The 26247-nt window shown below is 51.6% G+C and overlaps 1 protein-coding gene across 4 annotated transcripts in view; it reads right to left on the bottom strand.

Annotated features, from left to right (window-relative positions):
- HDGFL2 (HDGF like 2) overlaps positions 1-13375 on the bottom strand; it is a 31987-nt gene extending 18612 nt beyond the window's left edge. For all 4 annotated transcript variants that reach the window (XM_034946518.3, XM_034946519.3, XM_034946520.3 and 1 more), the window contains exons 1-3: positions 13181-13375; positions 10159-10235; positions 9927-10065 (exon numbers count right to left, since the gene is read on the bottom strand). In XM_034946518.3, the coding sequence (XP_034802409.2) occupies positions 9927-10065; positions 10159-10235; positions 13181-13252 (288 nt within the window). In that variant the 5' untranslated portion in view covers positions 13253-13375. The remainder of the gene's footprint in view (positions 1-9926; positions 10066-10158; positions 10236-13180) is intronic.
- Between the last annotated feature and the right edge of the window lie 12872 nt (positions 13376-26247).

The following is a 26247-nucleotide window of genomic DNA, read 5'->3' as shown; positions in this document are numbered from 1 at the left end:
AAAAACCCAAATGTCCGTTAACTGATAAACAAATGTGGTATAACAATAGGATAGAATATGACTTGGCCATGAAAAGAAACGAGGCTCTGACCCAGGCCACAGCATGGATGAACCTTGAGGATGCCACGCTTAGCTGACAGAAATGAGACACAAAAGGCCACACAGTGTGTGATTCCATTTCTATGAAATGTCCAGGACAGGCCCATCCAGAGATATAGAAGGTGGATCCATGGTTGCCTGAGGCTTGAGGGGAGAAGAGAATTGGGGGGATACCTAGCAGGTAGAGGATTCCTTTGTGGAGCGTCGAAAATATCCTGGGCCAGGCGCAGTGGCTCATGCCTGTAATCCCAGCACTTTGGGAGGCCAAGGCAGGCGGATCATAAGCTCAGGAGATGGAGACCATCCTGGCTAACACAGTGAAACCCTGTCTCTACTAAAAAATACAAAAAATTGGCCGGGCACGGTGGCTCACGCCTGTAATCCCAGCACTTTGGGAGGCCGAGGCGGGCGGATCACGAGGTCAGGAGATCGAGACCATCCTTGCTAACATGGTGAAACCCTGCCTCTACTAAAAATACAAAAAATTAGCCGGGCATGGTGGCGGGTGCCTGTAGTCCCAGCAACTCGGGAGGCTGAGGCAGGAGAATGGCGTGAACCCGGGAGGTGGAGTTTGCAGTGAGCTGAGATTGTGCCACGACACTCCAGCCTGGATGACAGAGCAAGACTCCGTGTCAAAAAAAAAAAAATACAAAAAATTAGCCAGGCGTGATGGTGGGTGCCTGTGGTCCCAGCTACTCAGGAGGCTGAGGCAGGAGAATGGTGTGAACCCGGGAGGCGGAGCTTGCAGTGAGCCGAGATCGCACCACTGCACTCCAGCCTGGGCAACAGTGCGAAGACTCTGTCTCAAAAAAAAGAAAATATCCTGGAATTAGCAAGAATGGTACACTGAGAATGTACTAGAAGCTACTGTACGGTATACTCTTAAATGATTAAAATGGTGAAGTTATCTCGATGGGAAAAAAAATAATAATAAAACAGGCCGGGCGTGGTGGCTCATGCCTATAATCCCAGCACTTTGGTAGGCCGAGGCAGGTGGATCACCTGAGGTCAGGAGTTCGAGACCAGCCTGGCCAAGATAGCCAAACGCTGTCTCTACTAAAAATACAAAAATTAGCCGGGCCTGGTGGCAGGCGCCTGTAGTCCCAGCTACTGAGGAGGCTGAGGCACGAGAATCACTTGAACCTGGGAGGCAGAGATTGCAGTGAGCTGAAATCACACCACTGCACTCCAGCCTGGGTGACAGACACTGTCTCAAAAAAAAAAAAAAAAAAAAAAAAAAAAAAAAAAAAAGGCCGGGCGCAGTGGCTCACGCCTGTAATCCCAACACTTTGGGAGGCCAAGGCAGGCAGATCATGAGGTCAGGAGATCAAGACCATCCTGGCTAACGCAGTGAAACTCCATCTCTACTAAAAATACAAACAATTAGCTGGGCGTGGTGGCAGGTGCCTGTAGTCCCAGCTACTCAGGAGGCTGAGGCAGGAGAATCGCTTGAACACGAGAGGCAGAGGTTGCAGTGAGCCCAGTTAGCGTCACTGCACTCCAGCTTGGGAGACAGAGCAAGACTGTCTCAAAAAAAAAAAAAAAAAATCATGAAACAATTAAGTCCCATTCTCCTGGTGTGATGACCAAGATGGCATGTGACAGGCTGGAGTGGGGCACGCATGGTGTCCAGGAGAGAGCAAGGTGGAGGAGATAAGGGTGTAAGAATGGGTGAGAGGCATGTCACGGGGCTCGCGGGCGACGAGGCCAGGAAGGACAGGCAGAGTAAGGCCCACGTTTCTGACCGGGTGTTGCGGCAGGGCAAGAGGGAGCAGGGAGTACACGGTGCAGGGCTGGGCGGATGCTGCAGGCGAGGCCAGCGTCTGAGTAGAAATGCCCAGACAGAATGAAAGCATGGGCTGAGGAATGTGGGCGTCAGCGCTGGTCAAGAGGGGGGGCCAGGAGGAGGGAACCACAGGAGGGAACCTCGGCCCTTCCTCAGTTTCCCGGCTCCCTCCAGGCTTAGCCTGGTCCTCCCGCGCCGGGAGGAGAGACTGGGAGCCCACAGCAGGCGCACACCAGCCTCCGGGCGCACTAGCGGCATCAGCACACAAGGAAAACGAGAACCGGGTGTGGTGACGCCGTCACTGCTCGGCCCGAGCACGTTTTGTCTCCCTTGCGTCTTCGTGGCCCAAGCGACAGGGCCCTGTCTGTGTAATTTTTGACAAGATTAAAAAGGGTAATACTAAGTAGGTCAGGCCGCAAACGGAGAACGCTGAGAGTAATAACGCTCTCGCGGCCAATCTCGATCACGCCTCTCCACAGAGCCTTTGGGGAAGGGCTCGCGTACCTTGGGTTTCTCTTTGGAGCATCCCTGGTAAGGCGACAAGCACTGGGGGTGGGGAGTAGCAGCTCAGAGAATGAGGAGCCCCGGGCTCCTTCCTGGTCGCTCCCTCCACCCAGCCCCGCCCCTGACCCAACCCTGATGCCCCAGGATCTTCCACAGGAGGAGCTGGTGAGTGCCACGAACCTAGGAGCCACCGGCAGTTACAGGACTTATCAAAGCCCCATGTAACCGGTGGGCATGACCAGCCTGATTCTGCAGATGAGGAAAAAAGGCAGGGAGAGGTCAAGTAACAGCTCAGGATCACACAGCGAGTAACTGCAGACCTGAGATGAAAGCACGAGCAGGCCTTGGCCTCGAAGCCTGGGTCACAGCCACTCCTCATTAAAAATCTTTCCTTTAGCAAGGCCCATGGTTTACTCCTGTAATCCCGGCAAATTGGGAGGCCAAGGAAGGAGGATCACTTGAGCCCAGGAATTCAAGACCAGCCTAGGCAACAAAGTGTTGCCTGTCTCTATGAAAAAAATAATGGCTGGGCATGGTGGCTCACGCCTATAATCTGAGCACTTGGGGAGGCCGATAGGGGTGGATCATAAGGTCAGGAGTTCGAGATCAGCCTGGCCAATATGGTGAAACCCCATCTCTACTAAAAATACAAAAATTAGCTGAGTGTGGTGATGTGTGCCTGTAGTCCCAGCTACTTGGGAGGCTGAGATAGGAGAATCACTTGAACTTGGGAGGTGGAGCTTGCAGTGAGCCGAGATGATGCCACTGCACTCCAGCCTGGGCAACAGAGCGAGACTCCATCTCAAAAAAAAAAAAAGAAAGAAAGAAAAGAAAAAACAAGGCCAGGGCGCAGTGAGCCACACTTGTAATTCCAGCACTTTGGGAGGCTGAGGCAGGTAGATCACTTGAGGTCAGGACGCCGTCTCTACTAAAAATACAAAAATTATCCAGGCGTGGTGGTGGGCACCTGTAATCCCAGCTACTCGGGAAGTTGAGGCAGGAGAATGGCGCGAACCCGGGAGGTGGAGCTTGCAGTGAACCGAGATCGCGCCACTGCACTCCAGCCTCGGCAACAGAGCGAGACTCCATCTCAAAAAAAAAAAAAAAAAAAAAAGGCCAAAGCCAGCCAACTTCCAGTTCCCCCGGCTGAGAGTGAGTGGAACAGCTCATTTCTGTAGCTGTCTTGGAGGATCAGGGCAGGGGGTGTGACTAAACTGGAAAAGGGAAGGTCAAATCCAGCTTTGCCTCCCTGTTCCCAAATATCCCCTCCACCATCCAGTGAGCGCTTCCTAAGTGTCGATGTGCAATTTCTCACTGGACTCTCCCAGGAGCCCGCTGAGAGGCCAGCACTACCAAATCCTCTGTTTTAGATGAGGAAACTGAGGGCCGGGCACGGTGGCTCATGCCTGTAATCCCAGCACTTTGGGAGGCCAAGGAAGGAGGACTGCCTGAGGTCAAGAGTTCGAGACCAGCCTGGCCAACATAGTGAAATCTCTACTAAAAAATACAAAAATTGGCCGGGCGCGGTGGCTCACGCCTGTAATCCCAGCACTTTGGGAGGCCAAGTCGGGCAGATCACAAGGTCAGGAGATCGAGACCATCCTGGCTAACATGGTGAAACCCCGTCTCTACTAAAAATACAAAAAATTAAGGCCGGGCGTGGTGGCTCAAGCCTGTAATCCCAGCACTTTGAGAGGCCGAGGTGGGCGGATCACGAGGTCGGGAGATCGAGACCATCCTGGCTAACATGGTGAAACCCCGTCTCTACTAAAAATATAAAAAATTAGCCAGGAGTGGTGGCGGGCGCCTGTAGTCCCAGCTACTCGGGAGGCTGAAGCAGGAGAATGGCGTGAACCCAGGAGGTGGAGGTTGCAGTGAGCCAAGATCGCGCGACTGCACTCCAGCCTGGGCGACAGAGCAAGACTCCATCTCAAAAAAAAAAAAAAAAAAATTAGCCAGGCGTGGTGGGGGACGCCTGTAGTCCCAGCTACTCGGGAGGCTGAGGCAGGAGAATAGCGTGAACCCAGGAGGCGGAGCTTGTAGTGAGCAGAGACCGCACCACTGCACTCCAGCCTGGGTGACAGAGTGAGACTCTGTCAAAAAAAAAAAAATTAGCCGGGTTTGGTGGTGGATGCCTGTAATCCCACCTACTAGGGAGGCCAAAGCAGGAGAATAGCTTGAACCCGGGAGGTGGAGGTTGCAGTGAGCCAAGATCATGCCACTGCACTCCAGCCTGGGCAACAGAGTGAGACTCAGTCTAAAAAAATAAAAAATAAGGAAACTGAGGCTCACAGAGGGGATGTCAATGGTCAAGATTCACAGTGAGCACAGGGCAGAGCCAGGCCTGGCTCCCAGGTCCACCCGCTCATACAACAGGCTCTTGGCCCCAGCTCCCACTTCTTTTTTTTTTGAGATGGAATCTCACTCTACCCCCAGGCTGGAGTACAATGGCACAATCTCAGCCCACTGCAACCTCCACCTCCCAAGTTCAAGTGATTGTCCTGCCTCAGCCTCCCGAGTAGCTGGGATCACAGGCACCCACCACCATGCCCAGCTAATTTTTGCATTTTTAGTAGAGATGGGGTTTTACCCCATTGGCCAGGCTGATCTCAAACTCCTGACCTCAGGTGATCCACCTGCCTCGGCCTCCCAAAGTGCTGGGATTACAGGTGTGAGCCACTATGCCTCCCAACTCCCACTTCTAAGAGGTTATTCCCCGGGACTCCCATCCTCCAGGGCCTGCCCCTGGCTTGTACCAGCCAGAAGGAAAAGAATGCCAGCCTGGGAGCTGGGGGGCCAGGGAGTCAGGGGATATGGGAGTTGGGGGACCTGCAAGCTGGGGCCCCTGGTTTCTGACCCCAGCTCAGCTCTGTTGCTCACAAGCTTGAGAACCCTGGACAGGTCTCTCTACCTCTTCATCTACCAAGCAACAAGGATGTATTAGGTGGGATCCTTCTAGGTCAAATGTCTAGAGACATTTTGGTCATCAAGATTACCAGTGTGCGCTCCTGGCATGGAGTGAGCAGGGGCCAGGGATGCTGCTCAACACCCTGCAATGCCCAGGACAGACCCTATGCCAGAGAATGACCTGGCCCCAACTGTTACTGCTATACTCTGTTATAAGTTACTGATGCTGAGAAACCGTGGCCTAGGCCTACAAGGCTTCAGACACCAGCTGGGTCCCTCTGGGCATCTAAGCACACTTTTTTTTTTTTTTTTTTTTTAGACAGAGTCTCATTCTGTCGCCCAGGCTGGAGTGCGGTGGCAGAATCTCAGCTCACTGCAACTTCCGCCTCCCGGGTTCAAGAGATTCCCCGGCCTCAGCCTCTAGAGTAGCTGGGATTACAGGTGCCCACCACCACATCTGGGTAATTTTTATATTTTTGTAGAGGCAGGGTTTCACTGTGTTGGCCAGGCTGGTCTGACCTCCTGACCTCAGGTGACCCACCCTCTTGGCCTCCCAAAGTGCTGGGATTACAGGTATAAGCGTGGCTAATTTTTGTAGTTTGGGTAGAGGCGGGGTTTCTTTCTTTCTTTTTTTTTTTTTAGATGGAATCTCGCTGTGTCACCCAGGCTGGAGTGCAGTGGTGGGAGCTCAGCTCACTGCAAGCTCCGCCTCCCAGGTTCATGCCATTCTCCTGCTTCAGCCTCCAGAGTAGCTGGGACTACAGGTGCCACGCCCGGCTAACTTTCTGTGTTTTTTTTTAGCAGAGACAGGGTTTCACCAAGTTAGCCAGGATGGTCTCGATCACCTGACCTTGTGATCTGCCCGCCTCGGCCTCCCAAAGTGCTGGGATTACAGGCATGAGCCACGGCACCCGGCCTAATTTTTGTATTTTTGTAGAGACAGGGTTTCATTCTGTTGGCCAGTCTGATCTTGACATCCTGACCTCAGGTGACCCCTCCTCAGTCTCCCAAAGTGCTGGGATTTCAGGCGTGAGCCCGGCTAATTTTTGTAGTTTTGGTAGAATGGGGTTTCGCCATGTTGAACAGGCTGGTCTGGAACTCCTGACCTGAAGTGATCTGCCCCCTTGGCCTCCCACAGTGCTGAGGTTACAGGCGTGAGCCACCATGCCTGGCCCATCTGAGCAACCCCTTGAGTCTCATTCTGCTCATCTACTCAATGGAAAAAATACTTCCCGCTGTTGGGCGCAGTGGCTCACGCCTGTAATCCCAGCACTTTGGGAGGCTGAGGCGGGCAGATCATGAGGTCAGGAGTTCGAGACCAGCCTGGTCAATATGGTGAAACCCGTCTCTACTAAAAATACAAAAAATTAGCCGGGCGTGGTGGCACATGCCTGTAGTCCCAGCTACTTGGGAGGCTGAGGCAGAAGAAGAATCACTTAAACCCAGGAGACAGAGGTTGCAGTGAGCCGAGGTCGCACCACTGCACTCCAGCCTGGGCGAGAGAGTGAGACACTGTCTGAAAAAAAAAAGCCAACCAACCAACTACCCACCTGGGCCACTCTGAGGATTACTGTGAGGACCAAAAGGCGATGCAAGTGGAACCAGGCCAAGCTGCCATGTTTCACCTACTGGCTTCGCAAGGGGATGGGACCCAGGCCTTCCTGTCCGCTCTTGGTGGCATTAGTAGTTGCGCTAAGGCTGTTAAAAGAATGAGCCTGGGCTGGGTGTGGTGGCTCACACCTGTAATCCCAGCACTTTGGAGGCCAAGGTGGGCGGATTACCTGAGGTCAGGAGTTCAAGACCAGCCTGACCAACATGGTGAAACATCGTCTCTACTAAAAATACAAAATTAGCCAGGCATGGTAATGGGCGCCCATAATCCCAGCTACTCGGGAGGCTGAGGCAGGAGAATCGCTTGAACCCGGGAGGCGGAGGTTGCAATGAGCCAAGACCACACCACTGCACTCCAGCCTGGGCGACAGAGTGAGACTCCATCAAAAAAAAAAAAAAAAAACAGCAGCATCCAGGACAAAACTTGGCAAGAAAAACTTCAGGGCTCCCATCTTACACAATTAAATCTATGCCTCTAGGAAAATGGCCCAGGAATCTGCATCTTTTTTTTTTTTTTTTGAGACAGAGTCTCGCTCTGTTGCCCAGGCTGGAGTACAGTGGCACAATCCTGGCTCACTGCAACTTCTCCCTCCTGCGTTGAAGCAATTCTCCTGCCTCAGCCTCCCGAGTAGCTGGAATTATAGGCGCCCGCCACCACACCCAGCTAATTTTTGTATTTTTAGTAGAGACTGGGTTTCACCATCTTGGCCAAGCTGGTCTTGAACTCCTGACTTCGTGATCCACCAGCCACAGCCTCCCAAAGTGCTGGGATTACAGGTGTGAGCCACAGTGCCCAGCCAGGAATCTGCGTCTTAAACACACGTTCCATCTAGAAGCATAGATGGGCCAGAGAAGCTAACAGCAGCAGTGGCCTCAACTAAAGCTACTTCTCATCTTGGGGGATCTGTACAGGGCTTGTTTAATTTCCTTTCCTCGAAGACAGGCCTCTATATAATGCTTAGCAAGCTGTAGGTGTCCAATAAATATTAAATGGTGTGATGATTCACGAGGAGGTAATGAGCTCAGGACGGAACCAAAGAGAACTTGACCTGGGGCCAGAAAAAGATCTCCTGAAACAGCTACCTTGAAGGATTTCCGACCTATCCTTCCAGGCTGGGGACAGGCACAGCGTGAGGAAAGATAGCAAGTATGAAACCAGGGAAACCTCAGTCTCCTAGACACACCACGGGTGTTAAAGTAAAATACCCTCAGCATGCAACATCGGTGGGCCCCGGCCCCCTGAGAAGGGGCTGCCAGATCCTCGGCGCTCAAGGGACATCTGTTGAGTGAATCCTCAATTCTGGACCATGAGCTTCCAGAAGGCAAGGGCTGTGCCTGACTCATCCCTGTTCCTGGTCCCCAGCGCGGCGCGTGTGCGTGGCAGGTGTCACCACCGAAACGTCTGCGGATCCTGGAGCAAATGCTCACAAGCACCACCCAGCCCAGGCCGAGACAAAGGAGAGGCACAGACAGGCCGCCTCAAGACCCCAGGTTCTCAAGCAGGACCAGGAACCACAAAGAGACTGCATCCTCCACTCGCAAAAGCCAAAGGCTGGGCCCCTCCTGCCTTGCTCCACTCAGACCACCTCGGATGTCCTTTTCTTCCCTAATGGCCAAGTTTTCCCTAGCTTGTGGTCAGTTCCCTGGGCCTCCCCGCCAACTTCATGCCCCCCTCGCCGCTAAGCCTGGGCTACTAACCCCCGGCCCCCAGCCTGTCACAGAAACCTCAAAAGCAGTGTGGTTAAAGCAGAGGAAAGAACCCCAGCCCAGTTCCCCCACTCCCCACCTCACCCCAAAATACTCAGAGTAAGGCACCTTTCTCCCATCCTTCCACGGCCTTTTAGCCATTTGCCTTCCGCTTTTCTAAATTCCTTCCTTTCCCTGACTATTTCCAGACACTCATTTGCCAATGAGATGTCATCTGATTCTTGGTGTTTTTTTCCACCTGACTGAGAACGCTCACGTCTACACACTACAGCCTTTTCACTCCTCTAAAATCTGGCAGTAACAGTGAAAGAGGGGGCTGTTCTCAAAAGAAAAAAATGTCTTTTCCTAAGAAAATAAAAGGTTTTATGAGAGCTATGATAACACTCTGTTAGAAATTCGGGCTGGCCAGGCGCAGTGGCTCACCCCTGCAATCCCAACACTTTGGGAGGCCGAGGCGGGTGGATCATCTGAGTTCAGGAGTTCGAGACCAGCCTGGCCAACATGGTGAAACCCTGTCTCTACCAAAAATACAAAAATTAGCTGGGTGTGGTGGTGGGCACCTGTAATCCCAGCTACTCGGGAGTCTGAGGCAGGAGAGTCAGTTGGACCCGGAGGCAGAGGTTGCAGTGAGCTGAGATCATGCCATTGCACTCCAGCCTGGGCAACAGAGCAAGACTCTGTCTCAAAAAAAAAAAAAAAAGGCTGGGCACAGTGGCTCACGCCTGTAATCCCAGCACTTTGGGAGGCTGAGGCGGGCGGATCACGAGGTCAGGAGATTGAGACCATCCTGGCTAACACAGTGAAACCCTGTCTCTACTAAAAATACAAAAAAATTAGCCGGGTGTGGTGGCGGGCACCTGTAGTCCCAGCTACTCAGGAGGCTGAGGCAGGAGAATGGCGGGAATCCAGGAGGCGGAGCTTGCAGTGAGCCGAGATCACACCACTGCACTCCAGCCTGGACAACAGAGCGAGACTCTGTCTCAAAAAAAAAAAAAAAAAAAAAAGAAACTTGGACTGATTCTACAGCAGGGGTTCTCGCCAGCACTGATTCTATTCCGTTCCCCTCCACCCAGGGGACACTGGGCAATGACTGGGGACATGTGTCATCACCATGAATGGGGTGGGGGTGGCCTTGGCACTGAGTAGGTGGAGGCCAGGGACACTGCTTAGCACCTGCAGGGCCCAGAACGCCCCACTACAGGGAACGATCGAGCCCCATGTGTCCACAGTGCCCAGGGGAGAGACCCTAACTGGAGGCCCCTTCTTGCATCAGTAGCGCGCTTCACGCTGGCTCTCCACCCCGGGTACTCACCGGAGGGGCGCTGTAGCTGGCGTGGGGGTTGTTCTGGATCTCCCACAGCCCTTCATTGAAGCCTTTCCTCTTGTTGGGCTTCCCGTACTTGTCTTTACATTTGTCGTAGGGGAACAGGTCCTTGGGTCCCAGGAAGGCTCTGGAGAAGGGAAACGGGGGCCAGTCCCAGGTGAGTGAGGCCACCCCGGGAGGCACCAGAGGAGAAAACCAAGCCCCAGCAGGCGACACTTACGTTTCGTGTGTGCCAAAGAAAAAGATGGGGTACTTGTTGGGTGGGGGCTTCACGGCGCCATCCGCGATGTCGTCGATCTGCAGTGAGAGGCCAGCGAGGGGGTGGCTTTACCCACTGACCCAGGAAATCACCGAGAAATCAGCCAAGTTACTTGGGGCAAATCACGCTGGGAGGAGGGGAGCCTTCAACCCAGGAAGCAGCAGCCCCTTCCCGATGGGAAGCTGCATTCTTCGGTGTACCCTCCACTGCAAAGCTGTGCCCCACCCAGAGATCTCTCCCCCTACCCCAGGGACGGAGCTGGCCCCAGGGCAGGTGCTCCACCTGAGCAAAGCCAGATCCGGCCCTCTGAAGCAACCAGGGGGTGGGGCCAAGCTCAGCGTCTATGGACTCCCAGGACCTTCCCTGGGGACCCCTCCCGCAAAGACGGGCTCACGGGCGGTCCCCCAGAGGATGCAGCTGGCAGCTCCAAGGATGCAGAGGGTGGGGGGGTGGGCTACAAGAAACGGCCCTGAGCATCCAGGAAGTCCCACCCTCTCCCTGCAGGCCCATGGGCTCCGGCAGCTGTCAGTCACCTCCCCACAGGAGACTAACAGCCCCTTCACTTCCAATCAGGTGCTTGGAAACGTTTGGGGCTAGGAGAGCAGGCTGGAGAAGGGGGGACGGGGGAGAGAAAAGCGAGTGCTCTGGGAAGAAGAGAGCTGGGGAAGGGAGAGAAGTGCCTGTAAAGTTGCATTGCTCTGGTCTCCCCCAAGAAAGTCAGCGCGAGCACAGCAGGCTGGAGTGGCTTCTCCCCTCCCAATGCATTCCTTCCCCATCCACGTCTCCAGCTTCTAGGGGGCTCCCGATCTTCCCTGCCCCACTCACCCAGCTTCCTTCTCGCTTGGGTCTCCTCAGAGCTACTTTATCAGAGTCCCTGGCCCCTGGGCTCGGCCATGGGCCGCCAGGCCCAGCATCCCTCTCCCGCCAGAAGCATCCTAAATTCAGTCCACCAGAGGACCAGCCCGGCATGCCTCACAGCCCCGCTTCTCTCCTGCCTCACCCAAGACCCGCCCACGGTCCTCCAAGGCCCACCCAACCCAGCGGCATTGCCAGCTTCGGACCTGGGCTGGTTCTGGTCCAGAGCACCGTTTGGTCTCCCCCTCCACAGCCCCTCCCTGCTGCCCCAGCCTTCCACCCCCAGTGCCAAATTCCTCAGTCCTGCCCGGCCAATTCCACCAACCTCAGCCCTGGGAGACTCAGCCCTAAGACCTGGGGATGACAATAGCCTGGGGTCCCTGCTTCCCGCTGGCCTGTCCCTCTCAGGGCCTGGAACTCACCCCCTCCACACCTGGGACTCCAAGGTGCGGAATATCCTTCAGGCCAGGACACCTGGGACTATCCAGGTCCTCGGGACCCCAGCTTCCACCAAAGGGGCATCCAAGGTCCCCTCGGCCAGCCCCCTTCCATCAGAAGGGCTCCCACTCCCTGGGCCCGGGCCTGTCTCCATTTCAAGCATTGGGGTTGGACCACCCCACCCTCAAGTCCCTCCAAAACCAGCTTCTACATCCTCCTCCCCACAGGGGACCAATCCCCAGGGTCCCCCAACAGTCCCGATGCCAACTTCATTCTAAGGTCCAGTTCCCCGAGTCCCAGTGACCCCGTGAACAGAGCCCGAGCCCCATTCCCCCACCCCCAGCCCCTCACTCAGAGGTCCCAGCTTCCCTTAGCCTTGACCCTCAACCTTCCCCCGTGACTGCCTCCTCCAACCCTGGACCCCTAGCACATGGCCCTCGGCCCCCCAGCCCCTCAAAACTGGGCTTCTCCAGGACCCAAAAGGGAGTGCTTCAGCCCCCATATCTGACCCCAAATCTCAAGTTCCGCAGTTCTGCTCAAACTAGAACCTTGAGCCCTCAGGCCTGGGATCCCCAGGCCCTCAGGTGAGGGTCTCTCAGGTCCCAGACCCGCCCAGACACCCTGCGCACGGCTCCCTGAGGCACCCTGGACACCCCCAGACACACGAGGCGTGGCGCCCTCTGGGCCAGGGCACCCCCAGATCCCCAGGGTGCAGCTCCCTCAGGCACAGAAGCCCCAGACCCCCAGGGCGAGTTTCTCAGGCCCTAGACAACCCTAGACCCCCAGGGCGCAGCTTCCTCAGGCCCAGGACCCCCAGACCATTGGCGCCGCAGCTCCTTCAGGCCCTGGACAACCCCCAGACCCCCACGGCGCAGCTCCCTCAGGTCCAGGACCCCCATTCCCCCAGGGTGAGAATTTATCAGGCCCTAGACCCCCAGGGCACCGCTTCCTCGGGCCCGGGACCCCCAGACCGTCGGCGCACGGCTCTTTCAGGCCCCAAACACCCCCAAACCCCCAAGGTGCGACTCCCTCGGGCCCAGGATACCCCCAGACTCCCAGGGAGCGACTCTCTGAGCCCCAAAACCCCCATACACCAAGGGCGAGAGTCTCTCAGGCCACAGACACCCTCGGAACCCCTAGGCGCGGCCCCCTGAGGCCCAGGGCCCCCAGACCCCGGGGCGCGGCTCCTGCATGGCTTGGACACCCCCAGAACCCCAGGACGCAGCTCCCTGAGGCCGAAGACCCCCAGACCCCGGGAGGGGCTCCTGCAGGCCCAGACGGCGGGTCCTGCAGGATCCGAACACCACCAGACCACAAGAACGCGGCTCCCTGCAGCCCAGGACCCCCAGGCCCCGAGGGCGGGGCTCCCTGAGGCCCAGGATCCCTAGACCCCGGGGCGCGGCTCCTGCAGGCCCCGGACACCCCCCAGACCCCCGGGGCGCGGCTCCGGCAGGCCCCGGACAACCCCAGACCCCTAGGGCGCAGCTCCCTGCGGCCCAGGACCCCCAGACCCCCAGGGCGGGGCCGCTGCGGGTCTCGGACGCCCCCAGACCCCATGAAGCCCAGACCCCCGGGGCGCAGCTCCTTCAGGCCCAGGACACCCCCTGCCCTCCAGTGCCCGCCTGCCTCCGGCCCGGGTCCCCCGCTGCCCCACCCCCCCCCACCGGCCCCATCTCCCGCGCGGCCTCACCCGGGCAGGCCAGTGAGGGTAGCCCTTCATCTTAGCGAACACCAAGTCCCCGGGCTTGAAGGCGTGTGGCATGCTGACGGCGAGAGGCCCAGGCCGCGGAAAGCGGCTGCAGCGGCGGTAGCGGCTGCGGCGGCGGCGGCGGCGGCAGCGGGAGGCGAAGCCGGGGGCGGGAGCGGGACGCCGAGGGGGCGGGGGAGGCTGTCTGGGCAGCCTGCCGACGCGCGCTTATTGGGCGTTGCGCCAACGGAAGTTCAGCCCTCCGGCCGTCACGGGCCGGCAAAGCCGTCGATCAGGACCACGTGCAGGGGACAGAGAAGCGAGGTGACCAATAAGAACAGAGGTTGGAGCACAGCAGTTAACGGGATTGGATAACGGACAGACCCAAGGGGCGTAACCCAGAGACTCTAATGGGAGGTTATGGGAGGTGAAAGGGAAAGGTGGGAGGAGACGAACAGACGCGCTAAGGGAGTGAAGGGGTGGAGCATAAGGGAAAGAGGCGGGACATAGACCTCCACAAGAGAAGGGGATATAAGGAGGGCAGAACATTGGATACCGCAGAAAAGAAGGCCAATCACTTAACGCAATGGGCAGGTCATTGACAGCCTCTCCCGCTCAGGAGGAGGGGCTTAAAGTAGAGATGCAAGCCATTGGATACCACAAGAGAAGCGCCTCAAGGTAGGGAGCAGGCATTGGCCAGCACAAGAGGCGGGGCTTCCGCGGGAACGTCGGCCATTGGCTGTCGAAAGAAGAGCGATACAACATAAAACAGGGACGGGCGATTGCCAACTCGAGGAGGCGGGACTTAGAGGAAGGGGCAGGCTGCGGGGGAGCTCTTAGTATAAACAGCCACAAAATGCACAAAATAGTTATTTCTTCACTTAGTTAAAAACTTAACTGAGTACCTACTATATGCCAGGGCCCCAAAACGCCACACAGACATATTCATTCATTCAAGAAAAATGTACTGAATACCGTGGGGCCGAGTCACTTGATTGTCCTGGGCTTCGCTCTCTGCACTTGGAAGATGGGGCCCATAATGATTGTGAGGACCCTGCTCTAGACTGAGCCCGGCAACAGGAAATACAGGAAGTATTAGAAGCTATAACTCGGCCGGACGCGATGGCTCACGCCTGTAACCCCGGCACTTTGAGAGGACGAAGCGGGCGGATTACGAGGTCAGGAGTTTGAGACCAGCCTGGCCAACATGGTGAAACCCCGTCTCTACTAAAAATACAAAAATTAGCTGGGCGTGGTGGCACGCACCTATACCAGCTACTCAGGAGGCTGAGGCAGGAGAATCACTTGAACCCAGGAGGGGGGGGTTGCAGTAAGCCGAGATCGCGCCACTGCACTCCAGACTGGGCGACAGAGCAGAAAAAAAAAAGAAGCTATAACTCTACCTTCCAGGAATCAAGTATAACAGGGCCAAGAAATGTTAAGTTTTAAAATTTGTTGATGTTGCTGTGTTTTGTTTTTTTTTTTGTAATTAGGATCCATGGTAAGAACTAAAATGAACCAGGGTGCTTGAGGGAAAAAAGCTGAATAATGGAGACGACTTCTTCTCTCCTGGGGGATCACAGAGGGTTACTGGATGAAGTGAGTTTAACCAGACACTGGGAGAATGAATAGAAGTTGGACACGATAGTGAGGCGAGCCCTGGGAAGGCATGAGGAGCAGAGGGAAGAGCAAAAACAAGCGTCTGATCCTCACTTAAGGTCAGGAGTACCAGACCAGCCTGGCCAACATGGTGAAATCCCATCTCTAGAAAAAATACAAAAATTAGCCGGGCGTGGTGGTGGGCGCCTATACTCCTAGCTACCTGGGAGGCTGAGGCAGGATAATCACTTGAACCTGGGAGGCGGAGGGTGCAGTGAGCCGAGATCACGCCGTTACACTACAACCTGGGTGACCGAGCGAGACTCCGTTGCAAAAAACAAACGAGACCGGGCGCGGTGGCTCACGCCTGTAATCCCAACATTTTGAGAGGCCGAGGCGGGTAGATCACTTGAAGTCAGGAGTTCGAGACCACCCTGGCCAACATGGTGAAACCGCATCTCTACTAAAAATACAAAAAATTAGCCAGGCGTGGTGGCAGGCGCCTGTAATTCCAGCTACTCGGGAGGCTGAGCCACGAGAATCGCTTGAACCCGGGAAGCGGAGGTTGCAGTGAGCCAAGATCATGCCACTGCACTCCAGCCTGGGTGACAGAGTGAGACTTTGATTCAAAAAAAAAAAAGAAAAGAAAAGAAAAAGCAAACAAGCAAAAACAAGAACAACAACAGCAACAACAAAAAACCCATCTGATCCTAGGATGACTGTGTGTGAGTAGGGGAAACAGATAAAGCTGGAGGGCTGGAGGGGTCCGTAGAGGACCTATCACAATACATTACAAACATAAATGAGAAGTTTGGGTTTTATTTTAACTTCTTGGGAAACTATTGGGGGGATCTGATCAGAGGATACAAAGAGAGTATTTTATTCCCAAAAAACATCCCTATGCATGTGAAATATGGATCAACAAAGACCATTTCTTTAAAACTGAAACGTAAGGCCTGGCGTGGCATCTCACACCAGTAATCCCAGCACGACTGAGGTGGAAAATTCGCTTGAGCCCAGGAGTTCGAGACCAGCCTGAGCAACATGGTTAAACCCCATCTCTACAAAAAATATAAAAATCAGTTGGGCATGATCCGCACACTTCTACTCTGAGCTACTCAGGAGGCTGAGGAATGAGGATCGAGCCCAGGGAGGCAATGGTTGCAGTGAGCTGAGATTGCACCACTGCACTCCATCCTGGGCAACAGAGCTAGACCCTGTTTCAAAAAAATACAATAGGCCGGGCGCGGTGGCTCACGCCTGTAATCCCAGCACTTTGGGAGGCTGAGGTGGGCAGATCACGAAGTCAGGAGTTTGAGACCAGGGCAGCCAACATAGTGAAACCCCATCTCTACTGAAAAACAAAAATTAGCTGGGCATGATGGTGTGTGCCTGTAGTCCCAGCTACTCAGGAGACTGAGGCAGGGAGAATCGCTTGAACCTGGAGGGGGCGGTTGCAGTGAGCCAAGATTGCGCCACTGCACTGCAGCTTGGGCAACAGAGTTAGACTTCGTCTCAAAAAAATAAATAAATAAAATAACAATTAAACATAGGCCAGGTGCCGCGGCTTATGCGTGTAATCCCAGCACTTTGGGAGGCCGAGGCAGGTGGATCACGATGTCAGGAGATCGAGACCATCCTGGCTAACACAGTGAAACCCCATCTCTACTAAAAATACAAAAAATTAGCCAGGCGTGGTGGCGGGCACCTGCAGTCCCGGCTACTTGGGAGGCTGAGGCAGGAGAATGGTGTGAACCCGGGAGGCGGAGCTTGCAGTGAGCCGAGATGGCGCCATTGCACTCCAGCCTGGGCGACAGAGCGAGACTCTGTCTCAAAAAAAAAAAAAAAAAAAAAGAGTTTGAGACCAGCCTAGCCAACATGGTGAAACTTTGTCTCTACTAAAAATACCAAAAAAATTGGCCAGGTGTGATGGCACATTCCTGCAATCCCAACTACTCAGGAAGCTGAGGCAGGAGGATTGCTTGAACCCAACAGGGAGAGGTTGCAGTGAGCCGAGATTGTGCTAATACACTCCAGTCTGGGCAATAGAGCAAGACTCTGTCTCAAAACAAGAACAAAAAGAAAATACATAGACTTACCATATGACCCAGCAATTCCATTCCTACCTGCTAGGGACTGAATTTTGTACTGTCCTCCCAAATGTGTACGTGGAAGCACAGACCTCCCATGGAACCGTATTGGAGATATGGCCTTTAAGAAGGCTGACCAGGCGCAGTCACTGACGCCTGTAATCCCAGCATTTTTGGAGGCCAAGGCAGGCGGATCACCTGAGGTTAGGAGCTTGAGGCTAGTCTGGCCAACATGGTAAAACCCTGTCTCTACTAAAAATACAAAAAATTAGCCTGGAGTGATGGTGTGTGCCACCATTTTGGGCAGGCTGGTCTTGAACTCCTGACCTCAGGTGATCTGCCTGCCTCGGCCTCCCAAAGTGAGCTACAAGTGTGATCCACTGGTGTGAGCCACCAAGCCCGGCCTGAGGTGTCTTTTTAGGATGATGCAAGCTTTCTAAATTTAGATTGTGATGATGGTTATACAATTCTGTAAATACGTGATAAACTTCATTGAATTATATACTGAAAGAGGTGAAATTGATGGTATGTAAGTTATATATCAGTAAAGCTGGGTGACCATGGTAGCTGACACCTGTAATCCTAGCACTTGAGGCGGGAGGATTGTTTGAGGCCAGGAGTTTGAGATCACCCTGGCCAACATAGCAAGACTGTCCGTATTAAAAATAAATCACGCCTGTAATCTCAGCACTTTGGGAGGCTGAGGCAGGTGGATCACGAGGTCAGGAGTACAAAACCAGCCTGGCCAAGATGGTGAAACCCCGTCTCTACTAAAAATACAAAAATTAGCCAGGCGCCTGTAATCCCAGCTACTCAGGAGGCTGAGGCAGGAAAATTGCTTGAACCCAGGAGGCGGAGGTTGCAGTGAGCCGAGATGGTGCCACTGCACTCCAGCCTGGGCAACAGAGAGACTCTGTCTCAAAAAATATATATATATATAATATATATAAATATATATAATATAAATATATATTATATAATATATATTTATATAATATATATTAAATATTTATATATTATATATTATATAATATATATTTATATAATATATATTAAATATTTATATATTATATATTATATAATATATATTATATAATATATATTAAATATTTATATATTATATATTATGTATTATATATTAACATATTTATATATTATGTATTATATATTAATATATATTTATATATTATGTATTTATATATTTATATATTACATATTAATATATATTTATATATTATATATTATATATTTATATAGTATATATTATATATAATACATATATTAAATATATAATATATATTATATATGTGTGTATATATTATATATTACATATGTGTGTATATATTATATATGTGTATACACATATATATTATATATGTGTATACACATATATAATATATATGTGTGTATATATAATATACATATGTGTATATATATAATATATATTATATGTGTGTATATATTATATATGTGTATACACATATATATTATATATGTGTATATATAATATACATATGTGTATATATAATATATAGTATATATGTGTATATATAATATATGGTATATGTGTGTATATATAATATATAGTATATGTGTGTATATATAATATATAGTATATGTGTGTATATATAATATATAGTATATATGTGTATATATAATATATAGTATATATGTGTATATATAATATATAGTATATATGTGTATATATAATATATAGTATATATGTGTATATATAATATGTGTATATATAGTATATATGTGTATATATGTGTATATATAATATATGTGTATATATAATATATATGTGTATATATAATATATATATGTGTATATATATATGTATAAACAGACGGGGCATGGTGGCTCACACCTATAATCCCAATACTTTGGGAGGCCAAGGCCAGCAGATCACAAGGTCAGGAGTTCAAGATCAGCCTGACCAACATGGTGAAACCCTATCTCTACTAAAAATACAAAAAAATTAGCTGGGCGTGGTGGCGCACGCCTGTAATCCCAGCTACTCAGGAGGCTGAGGGAGGCGAATCACTTGAACCTGGGAGGCGGAAGTTGCAGTGAGCCGAGATCGTGCCACTGCACTCCAGCCTGGGCGACAGAGTGAGACTCCATCTCAAAAAATAAAGCCTTTTTTTTTTTTTTTGATACGGAGTCTCGCTCTGTCGCCCAGGCTGGAGTGCAGTGGCGCATCTCGGCGCACTGCAAGCTCCGCCTCCCATGTTCACGCCATTCTCCCGTCTTAGCCTCCCGAGTAGCTGGGACTACAGGCGCCCGCCACCACGCCCGGCTAATTTTTTCTATTTTTTAGTAGAGACGGGTTTTCACCGTGTTAGCCAAGATGGTCTCGATCTCCTGACCTTCTGATCCGCCCGCCTTGGCCTCCCAAAGTGCTGGGATTACAGACGTGAGCCACCGCACCTGGCCAAAGCCATTTTTTTTAAAAAAAAGATCCTTTAGCCTGCTACATTGAGAAGGGCTATAGTTAGAATTTCCAGTTAAAATTCAGGATGTCAAGTTACATCTGAAGAGCAGATACACATCACATGATTTTGTTTGTTTTAGAGACAGCGTCTCACTATGTCACCCAAGGTGATCTAGAACATCTGAGTTCAAGAGATCCTGACATTTCAGTCTCCCAAATTACTGGGATTACAGGCATGAGCCACAACATCTGGCTGAATGATTTCTTAGTATAAATATCTCCCATGCATTTTATTTATTTATTTATTATTTATTTATTTATTTATTTATTTATTTTGAGACAGAGTCTCGTACTGTCGCCGAGGCTGGAGTGCAGTGGCGCAATCTCAGCTCACTGCAAGCTCCGCCTCCCAGGTTCACACCATTCTCCTGCCTCAGCCTCCCAAGTAACTGGGACTACAGGCACCACGCCTGGCTAATTTTTTTTTTTTTTTGTATTTTTAGTAGAGTCGGGGTTTCACCGTGTTCGCCAGGATGGTCTCGAACTCCTGACCTCGTGATCTGCCCACCTCGGCCTCCCAACGTGCTGGGATTACAGGCGTGAGCCACCACACCCAGCTTATTTATTTTTTTGAGACAGAGTCTTGCTCTGTTACCAGGCTGGAGTGCAGTGGCGCGATTTTGGCTCATTGCAACCTCCACTCCTGGGTTCAAGCGATTCCCCTGCTTCAGCCTCCCGAGTAGGTGGGACTACAGTGTGCGCCACCAAGCACAGCTAATTTTTTGTGTTTTAGTAGAGATGGGGTTTCACCATGTTGGCCTCTCTGGATGGTCTCGATCTCCTGACCTCATGATCCACCTGCCTCAGCCTCCCAAAGTGCTGGATTACAGGCGTGAGCCACCGTGCCTGGCCAGCAATTTTTTTTTTTTTTTGAGATAGGATCTTGCTGTCCTGACCAGGCTGGAGTGCAGTGACATGATCTCAGCTCACTACAGCCTCTACCCTTCGGGCTCAAGTGATCCTCCTGCCTCAGCCTCCTGAGTAGCTTGGACTACAGATATGTGCCAGCACACCTGGTTAATTTTTAATTTCTTATAAAGATGGGATCCCACTTTGTTACCCAGACTGGTCTCAAACTCCTGAGCTCAGGCAGCCCTCCTGCCTCGACCTCCCAAAGTGCTGGGATTACAGGTATGAACCACCTTGCCCGGCCCCATGCAATTTTTTTTTTTTTTCTTTTTGAGAAACAGTCTCACTATGTCACCCAGACTGGAGTGCAGTGGTGTAATCTTGGCTCACTACAGGCTTGACCTCCTGAGCTCAAGGAATCTTCCTGCCTCAGTCCCCCAAGTGGCTGGGACTAAAGGTGTGTGCCACTATGGCAGGCTAATTTTTTTTTTTTTTTTTTTTTTTTTTTTGTAGAGATGGGATTTCACCATGTTGCCAAGACTGGTGCAATATCTTTTTTTTCCTTTTTTTTTTTTGAGACGGAGTCTCTGTCACCCAGGCTGGAGTGCTGTGACACAATCTTGGCTCACTGCAATCTCAACCTCCTGGGTTCAAGGGATTCTCCTGCCTCAGCCTCCCAAGTAGCTGGGATTACAGGCGCGTGCCACCACGCCTGGCAAATTTTTGTATTTTTAGTAGAGTCGGGGTTTCATCATCTTGGCCAGCCTGGTCTCGAATTGCTGGCCTCAAGTGATGCACCAGCCTTGGCCTCCCAAATTGCTGGGATTACAGGCATGAACCACCGCGCCCGGCCTGCAGTATCGTTTAAAAACTATTTGTTACACAGGCTGCAACCTTAAGACGATATCCTCAGTGAAATCAGCCAGACATAAAAAGACAAGTACTGTCTTATATGTGTCCACTCATAAGAGGTCCCTAGGGTTGTCAAATTCATAGAGACGAAAAGTAGACTAGAGGTTATCAGGGGTTGGGGGTAGTTATTACTTAATTAGGCAGAATTTACGTTTCACTAGATGAAATGTAATGATTGCTGTAATGGTTGCACAACAATGCGAATGTACTTGAGGCCACCGAACTGTACACGTAAAAGTGGTTAATGGCTGGGCATGGTGGCTCACACCTGTAATCCCAGCACTTTGGGAGGCCGAGGCAGGTGGATCACGAGGTCGGGAGATCGAGACCATCCTGGCTAACATAGTGAAACCCCATCTCTACTAAAAATACAAAAAAAATTAGCCGGACGTGGTGGCGGACACCTGTAGTCCCAGCTACTCGGGAGGCTGAGGCAGGAGAATGGCGTGAACCCGGGAGGTAGAGCATGCAGTGAGCTGAGATTGCACCACTACACTCCAGCCTGGGCGACAGAGCAAGACTCTTTCTAAAAAAAAAAAAAAAAAAAAAAAATTGCGGGGCGCGGTGGCTCACACCTGCAATCCCAGCACTTTGGGAGGCCGAGGCAGGTGGATCAGGAGGTCAGGAGTTCTAGACCAGCCTGGCCAAGATGGTAAAACCCTGTCTCTGCTAAAAGTGCAAATATTAGCTGGGCGTGGTGGCTGTAATCCTAGCTACTCGGGAGGCTGAGGCAAGAGAATCACTTAAAACCAGGAGGCGGAGGTTGCAATGGTTAAGCTAGGTGCAGTGACTCATGCCTGTAGTCCCGGCTACTTGGGAGGCTGAGGTGGGAGGATCACTTGAGCTTGGAAGTTCTGGGCTGCAGTGACCCATGATTGTGCCTGTGAATGGCCACTGTAGTTGTGCTCCAGCATGGGCAACATAGGAAGACCACATCTGTATAAAAAATTTTTGGGCCAGGCACGGTGGCTCACACCTGTAATCCCAGCACTTTGGGAGACCAAGGTGGGTGGATCACGAGGTCAGGAGTTCAAGACCAGCCTGGCCAACATGGTGAGACCCTGTCTCTACTAAAAATACAAAAATTAGCCGGGCGTGGTGGCGTGTGCCTGTAATCCCAGCTACTCAGGAGGCTGAGGCAGGGGAATCGCTTGAACCCAGGAGGCAGAGGTTGCAATGAGCTGAGATCACACCATTGCACTCCAGCCTGGGTGACAAGAGCAAAAACTCCGTGTCAAAAATAATAATAAGAAGAATAATTTAAAGTTCCAACAGCTTTACAATCAAAGGCTGGGCCAGGTGGTTAACACCACTAATCCTGGTGATTTGGGAGGTTGAGGGGGATCACTTGAGACCAGGAGATCTATACCAGCCTGGGCAACCTAGCGAGACCCCATCAGTATAATACATATTTCATTTTTAAAATTTAAACAGTTATTTGTTTACTTTGAGTTTATCTTTTTTTTTTTTTTTTTTTTTTGAGACGGAGTCTCACTCTGTCGCCCAGGCTGGAGTGCAGTGGCAGGATCTCGGCTCACTGCAAGCTCTGCCTCACGGGTTCATGCCATTCTCCTGCCTCAGCCTCCCGAGTAGCTGGGACTACAGGCGCTGGCCACCACGCCCGGCTAATTTTTTGTATTTTTAGTAGAGATGGGGTTTCACCATGTTAGCCAGGATGGTCTCAATCTCCTGACCTCGTGATCCGCCCACCTTGGCCTCCCAAAGTGCTGAGATTACAGGTGTGAGCCACCGCGCCCGGCCGAGTTTATCTTTTAATGGTTTTTTGTTTGTTTGTTTGTTTTTTGTTTTGAGACGGAGTCTTGCTCTGTCGCCCAAGCTGGAGTGCAGTGGTGCGATCTCAGCTCACTGCAAGCACCACCTCCCAGGTTCACGCCATTCTCCTGCCTCAGTCTCCCAAGTAGCTGGGACTACAGGCACCCACCACCACGCCTGGCTAATTTTTTGTATTTTTAGTAGAGACGGGGTTACACCATGTTAGCCAGGATGGTCTCCATCTCCTCCTGCCTCAGCCTCCCAAGCAGCTGAAGCTGCAGGTGTGCACCACCATGCCTCACTAAGTTTTGGTTTGTTTGTTTTTTGAGACAGAGTCTCACAAACCAGAGTGCAGTGGCGTGATCTCGGCTCACTGCAACCTCTGCCTCCCAGGTTCAAGCAATTCTCATGCCTCAGCCTCCTGAGTAGCTGGGATTACAGGTGCTGCCACCACCCCTAGCTAATTTTTGTATTTTATTTTTAGCAGAGACAAGGTTTCATCATGTTGGCCAGGCTGGTCTTGAACTCCTGACCTTGTGATCCACCCACCTCGGACTCCCAAAGTACTGGGATTACAGGCGTGAGCCACTGTGCCTGGCCTGTTATTTTTATTTTTTAGTAGAAACAAGGTCTCACTATGTTACCCATCCTGGTCTTGAACATCAGGGCTCAAGCAATCCTCCTTCCTCGGCCCCCCAGTGTTCTGGGATTACAGGCGTGAGCCACTGCGCAAGATTGAACAATTTTTAAAAAATTACCCGGAGGCCGGGTGCAGTGGCTCACGCCTGTAATCCCAGCACTTTGGGAGGCTGAAACAGGCGGATCACCTGAAGTCAGGAGTTCAAGACCAGCCTGACCAACATGGAGAAACCCTGTCTCTACTAAAAATACAAAAAATTAGCCGGGTGTGGTGGCGGGTGCCTGTAGTCCCAGCTAGTCGGGAGGATGAGGCAGGAGAATGGTGTGAACCTGGGAGGTGGAGCTTGCAGTGAGCCAAGATTGTGCCACTGCACTGCAGCCTGGGCAACAGAGCGAGACTCCATCTCAAAAAAAAAAAAAAAAAAGAAAAGAAAAGAAAAATAAATGTTGTCCTCCCAAAGTGCTGGAATTACTGGTGTGAGCCACCGACCGCTCCTGGCAGAAATGTTAAATTATTTAATCTGATAACCTCATCCGACATGAGGAAGATAGTCCAGGAGAGCGTCATGGTGGAAGAGGATTGAGTTAGGCAGAGGAAGAGAAGTCCCTTCTGGTAAAGGAGAATGCCTAGGCAAAGGCCCAGAGGTGAGCTGGAAATACTTCCAGGTAACTGAGGCAGAGGTGGAAAGGTGGGTGATAACAAGAAACGGGGTTTCTGAAACCCTCAGAATACTTAGAACCTGAAATAGAAATTTATTAGGGCCTATTAATGTTAGGATCTCCTTAGAGCAGGCTGAGGAACCCCATAGGATTTTATTCTTGGAGAAGTGGGATGGGTCTCTGCCACTTTCTAGCTGTGTGACTTTGGCCCAGTGTTGTACCTTTATTTGAGTTATAGGGTATACAATTCCTTATTCACAACAATTAGCTGTAATTTTCTTTTCTTTTCTTTTTGAGACGGAGTCTTGCTCTGTTGCCAAGCTGGATTGCAGTGGCACAGTCTCGGCTCACTGCAACCTCTGCTTCCCAAGTTCAGGTGATTCTCCTGCCTTAGCCTCCTGAGTAGCTGGGATTACAGGCATGAGCCACCGTGCCCAGCATACTGAGAACTTTCTAATCACATGATCACCCCTACAATCTATAGGGAGTGTTATTCTTATCCCCATTTCATAGATAGGAGACTGGAGATCAGAAAGATGGAAGTTTCGGTTGCACTGTATTCTTCTTTTATTTTTATTTTTTACTTTATTTATTTATTTTTGAGACAGAGTCTCGCTCTGTCGCCCAGGCTGAAGTCCAGTGGTGCAATCTCAGCTCACTGCAACCTCTGTCTCCTGCGTTCAAGTGATTCTGCTGCCTCAGCCTCTCAAGTAGCTGGGATTACTGGCACACACCATCACACCTGGCTGATTTTTGTATTTTTAATAGAGATGGGGTTTTGCTATGTTGGCCGGGTCGGTCTTGAACTTCTGACCTCAAGTGATCCACCCGCCTTGGCCTCCCAAAGTGCTGGGATTACAGGTGTGAGCCACCGCACCTGGCCCAATTTTTTTCCTTTTTTTTTTTTTTTGAGACGGTGTCTTGCTCTGTTGCCCAGGCTGGAGTGCAGTGGCATGATCTCGGCTCACTGCAAGCTCTGCCTCCTGGGTTCACGCCATTCTCCTGCCTCAGCCTCCCAAGTAGCTGGGACTACAGGCGCCCGCCACCAAGCCTGGCTAATTTTTTTTTTAATTATTTTCAGTAGAGACAGGGTTTCACCATATTAGCCGGGATGGTCTCAATCTCCTGACCTCGTGATCCACCCGCCTCGGCCTTCCAAACGGCTGGGATTACAGGCATGAGCCACCGTGCCGGGCCTTTTTTTCTTTTTTTTAATAAGACAGGGTCTGGCTCTGTTGCCCAGGCTGGAGTGCAGTGGCGTGATCCTAGCTTACTGCAGCCTCCAACTCCTGGGCTAAAGCAATCCTCCCACCTTGGCCTCCCAAAATGTTGGGACTGCAGGCCTGAGCCACCCATCCAACCCATGATATTTCAATTTCAGTCTTGGGGTGGGCTGTTTCCTCACCTGGAGGCTTCTCCTCCATCAGTCTCTGTGTATCTCATTCCAACTCCTTTTTTTTTTGAGGCAGAGTCTCCCTCTGTTGCCCAGGCTGAAGTGCAATGGCGAGATCTTGGCTCACTGCAACCTCCACCTGCCGGGTTCAAGCGATTCTCCTGCCTCAGCCTCCCGAGTAGCTGGGATTACCGGTGCCCATAGAGACAGGCTTTCATCATGTTGGCCAGGCTGGTCTCAAACTCCTGACTTCAAGTGATCCGCCGGCCTCGGCCTCCCAAAGTGCTGGGATTATAGGCGTGAGCCACCACGTCTGACCCCCAACTCCCATTTTTTGAGGCTTGTTTTAACTGTCACTTTGTGTATCTTCTTTGTGGATTGCACAGACCAAAGTACGCCACTATTAACTGGTGTCCACCAAAGTGGATCCCCAATCCCCAGGTCCCAATTGAGTGCATTGGGTGCATCCTCCTTTTTTTTTTTTTTTTGAGATGGAGTCTCACTCTGTCGCCCAGGCTGGAGTACAGTGGTGAGATCTCGGCTCACTGCAAGCTCCGCCTCCCGGGTTCACGCCATTCTCCTGCCTCAGCCTCCCAAGTAGCTGGGATTACAGACGCCCGCCACCACGCCCGGCAAATTTTTTGTATTTTTAGTAGAG

Source organism: Pan paniscus, chromosome 20 (genome assembly GCF_029289425.2).
Source record: "Pan paniscus chromosome 20, NHGRI_mPanPan1-v2.0_pri, whole genome shotgun sequence".
In the NCBI taxonomy this organism is placed as follows: domain Eukaryota; kingdom Metazoa; phylum Chordata; class Mammalia; order Primates; family Hominidae; genus Pan; species Pan paniscus.
This window is presented reverse-complemented; position numbering and strand designations above follow the sequence as displayed.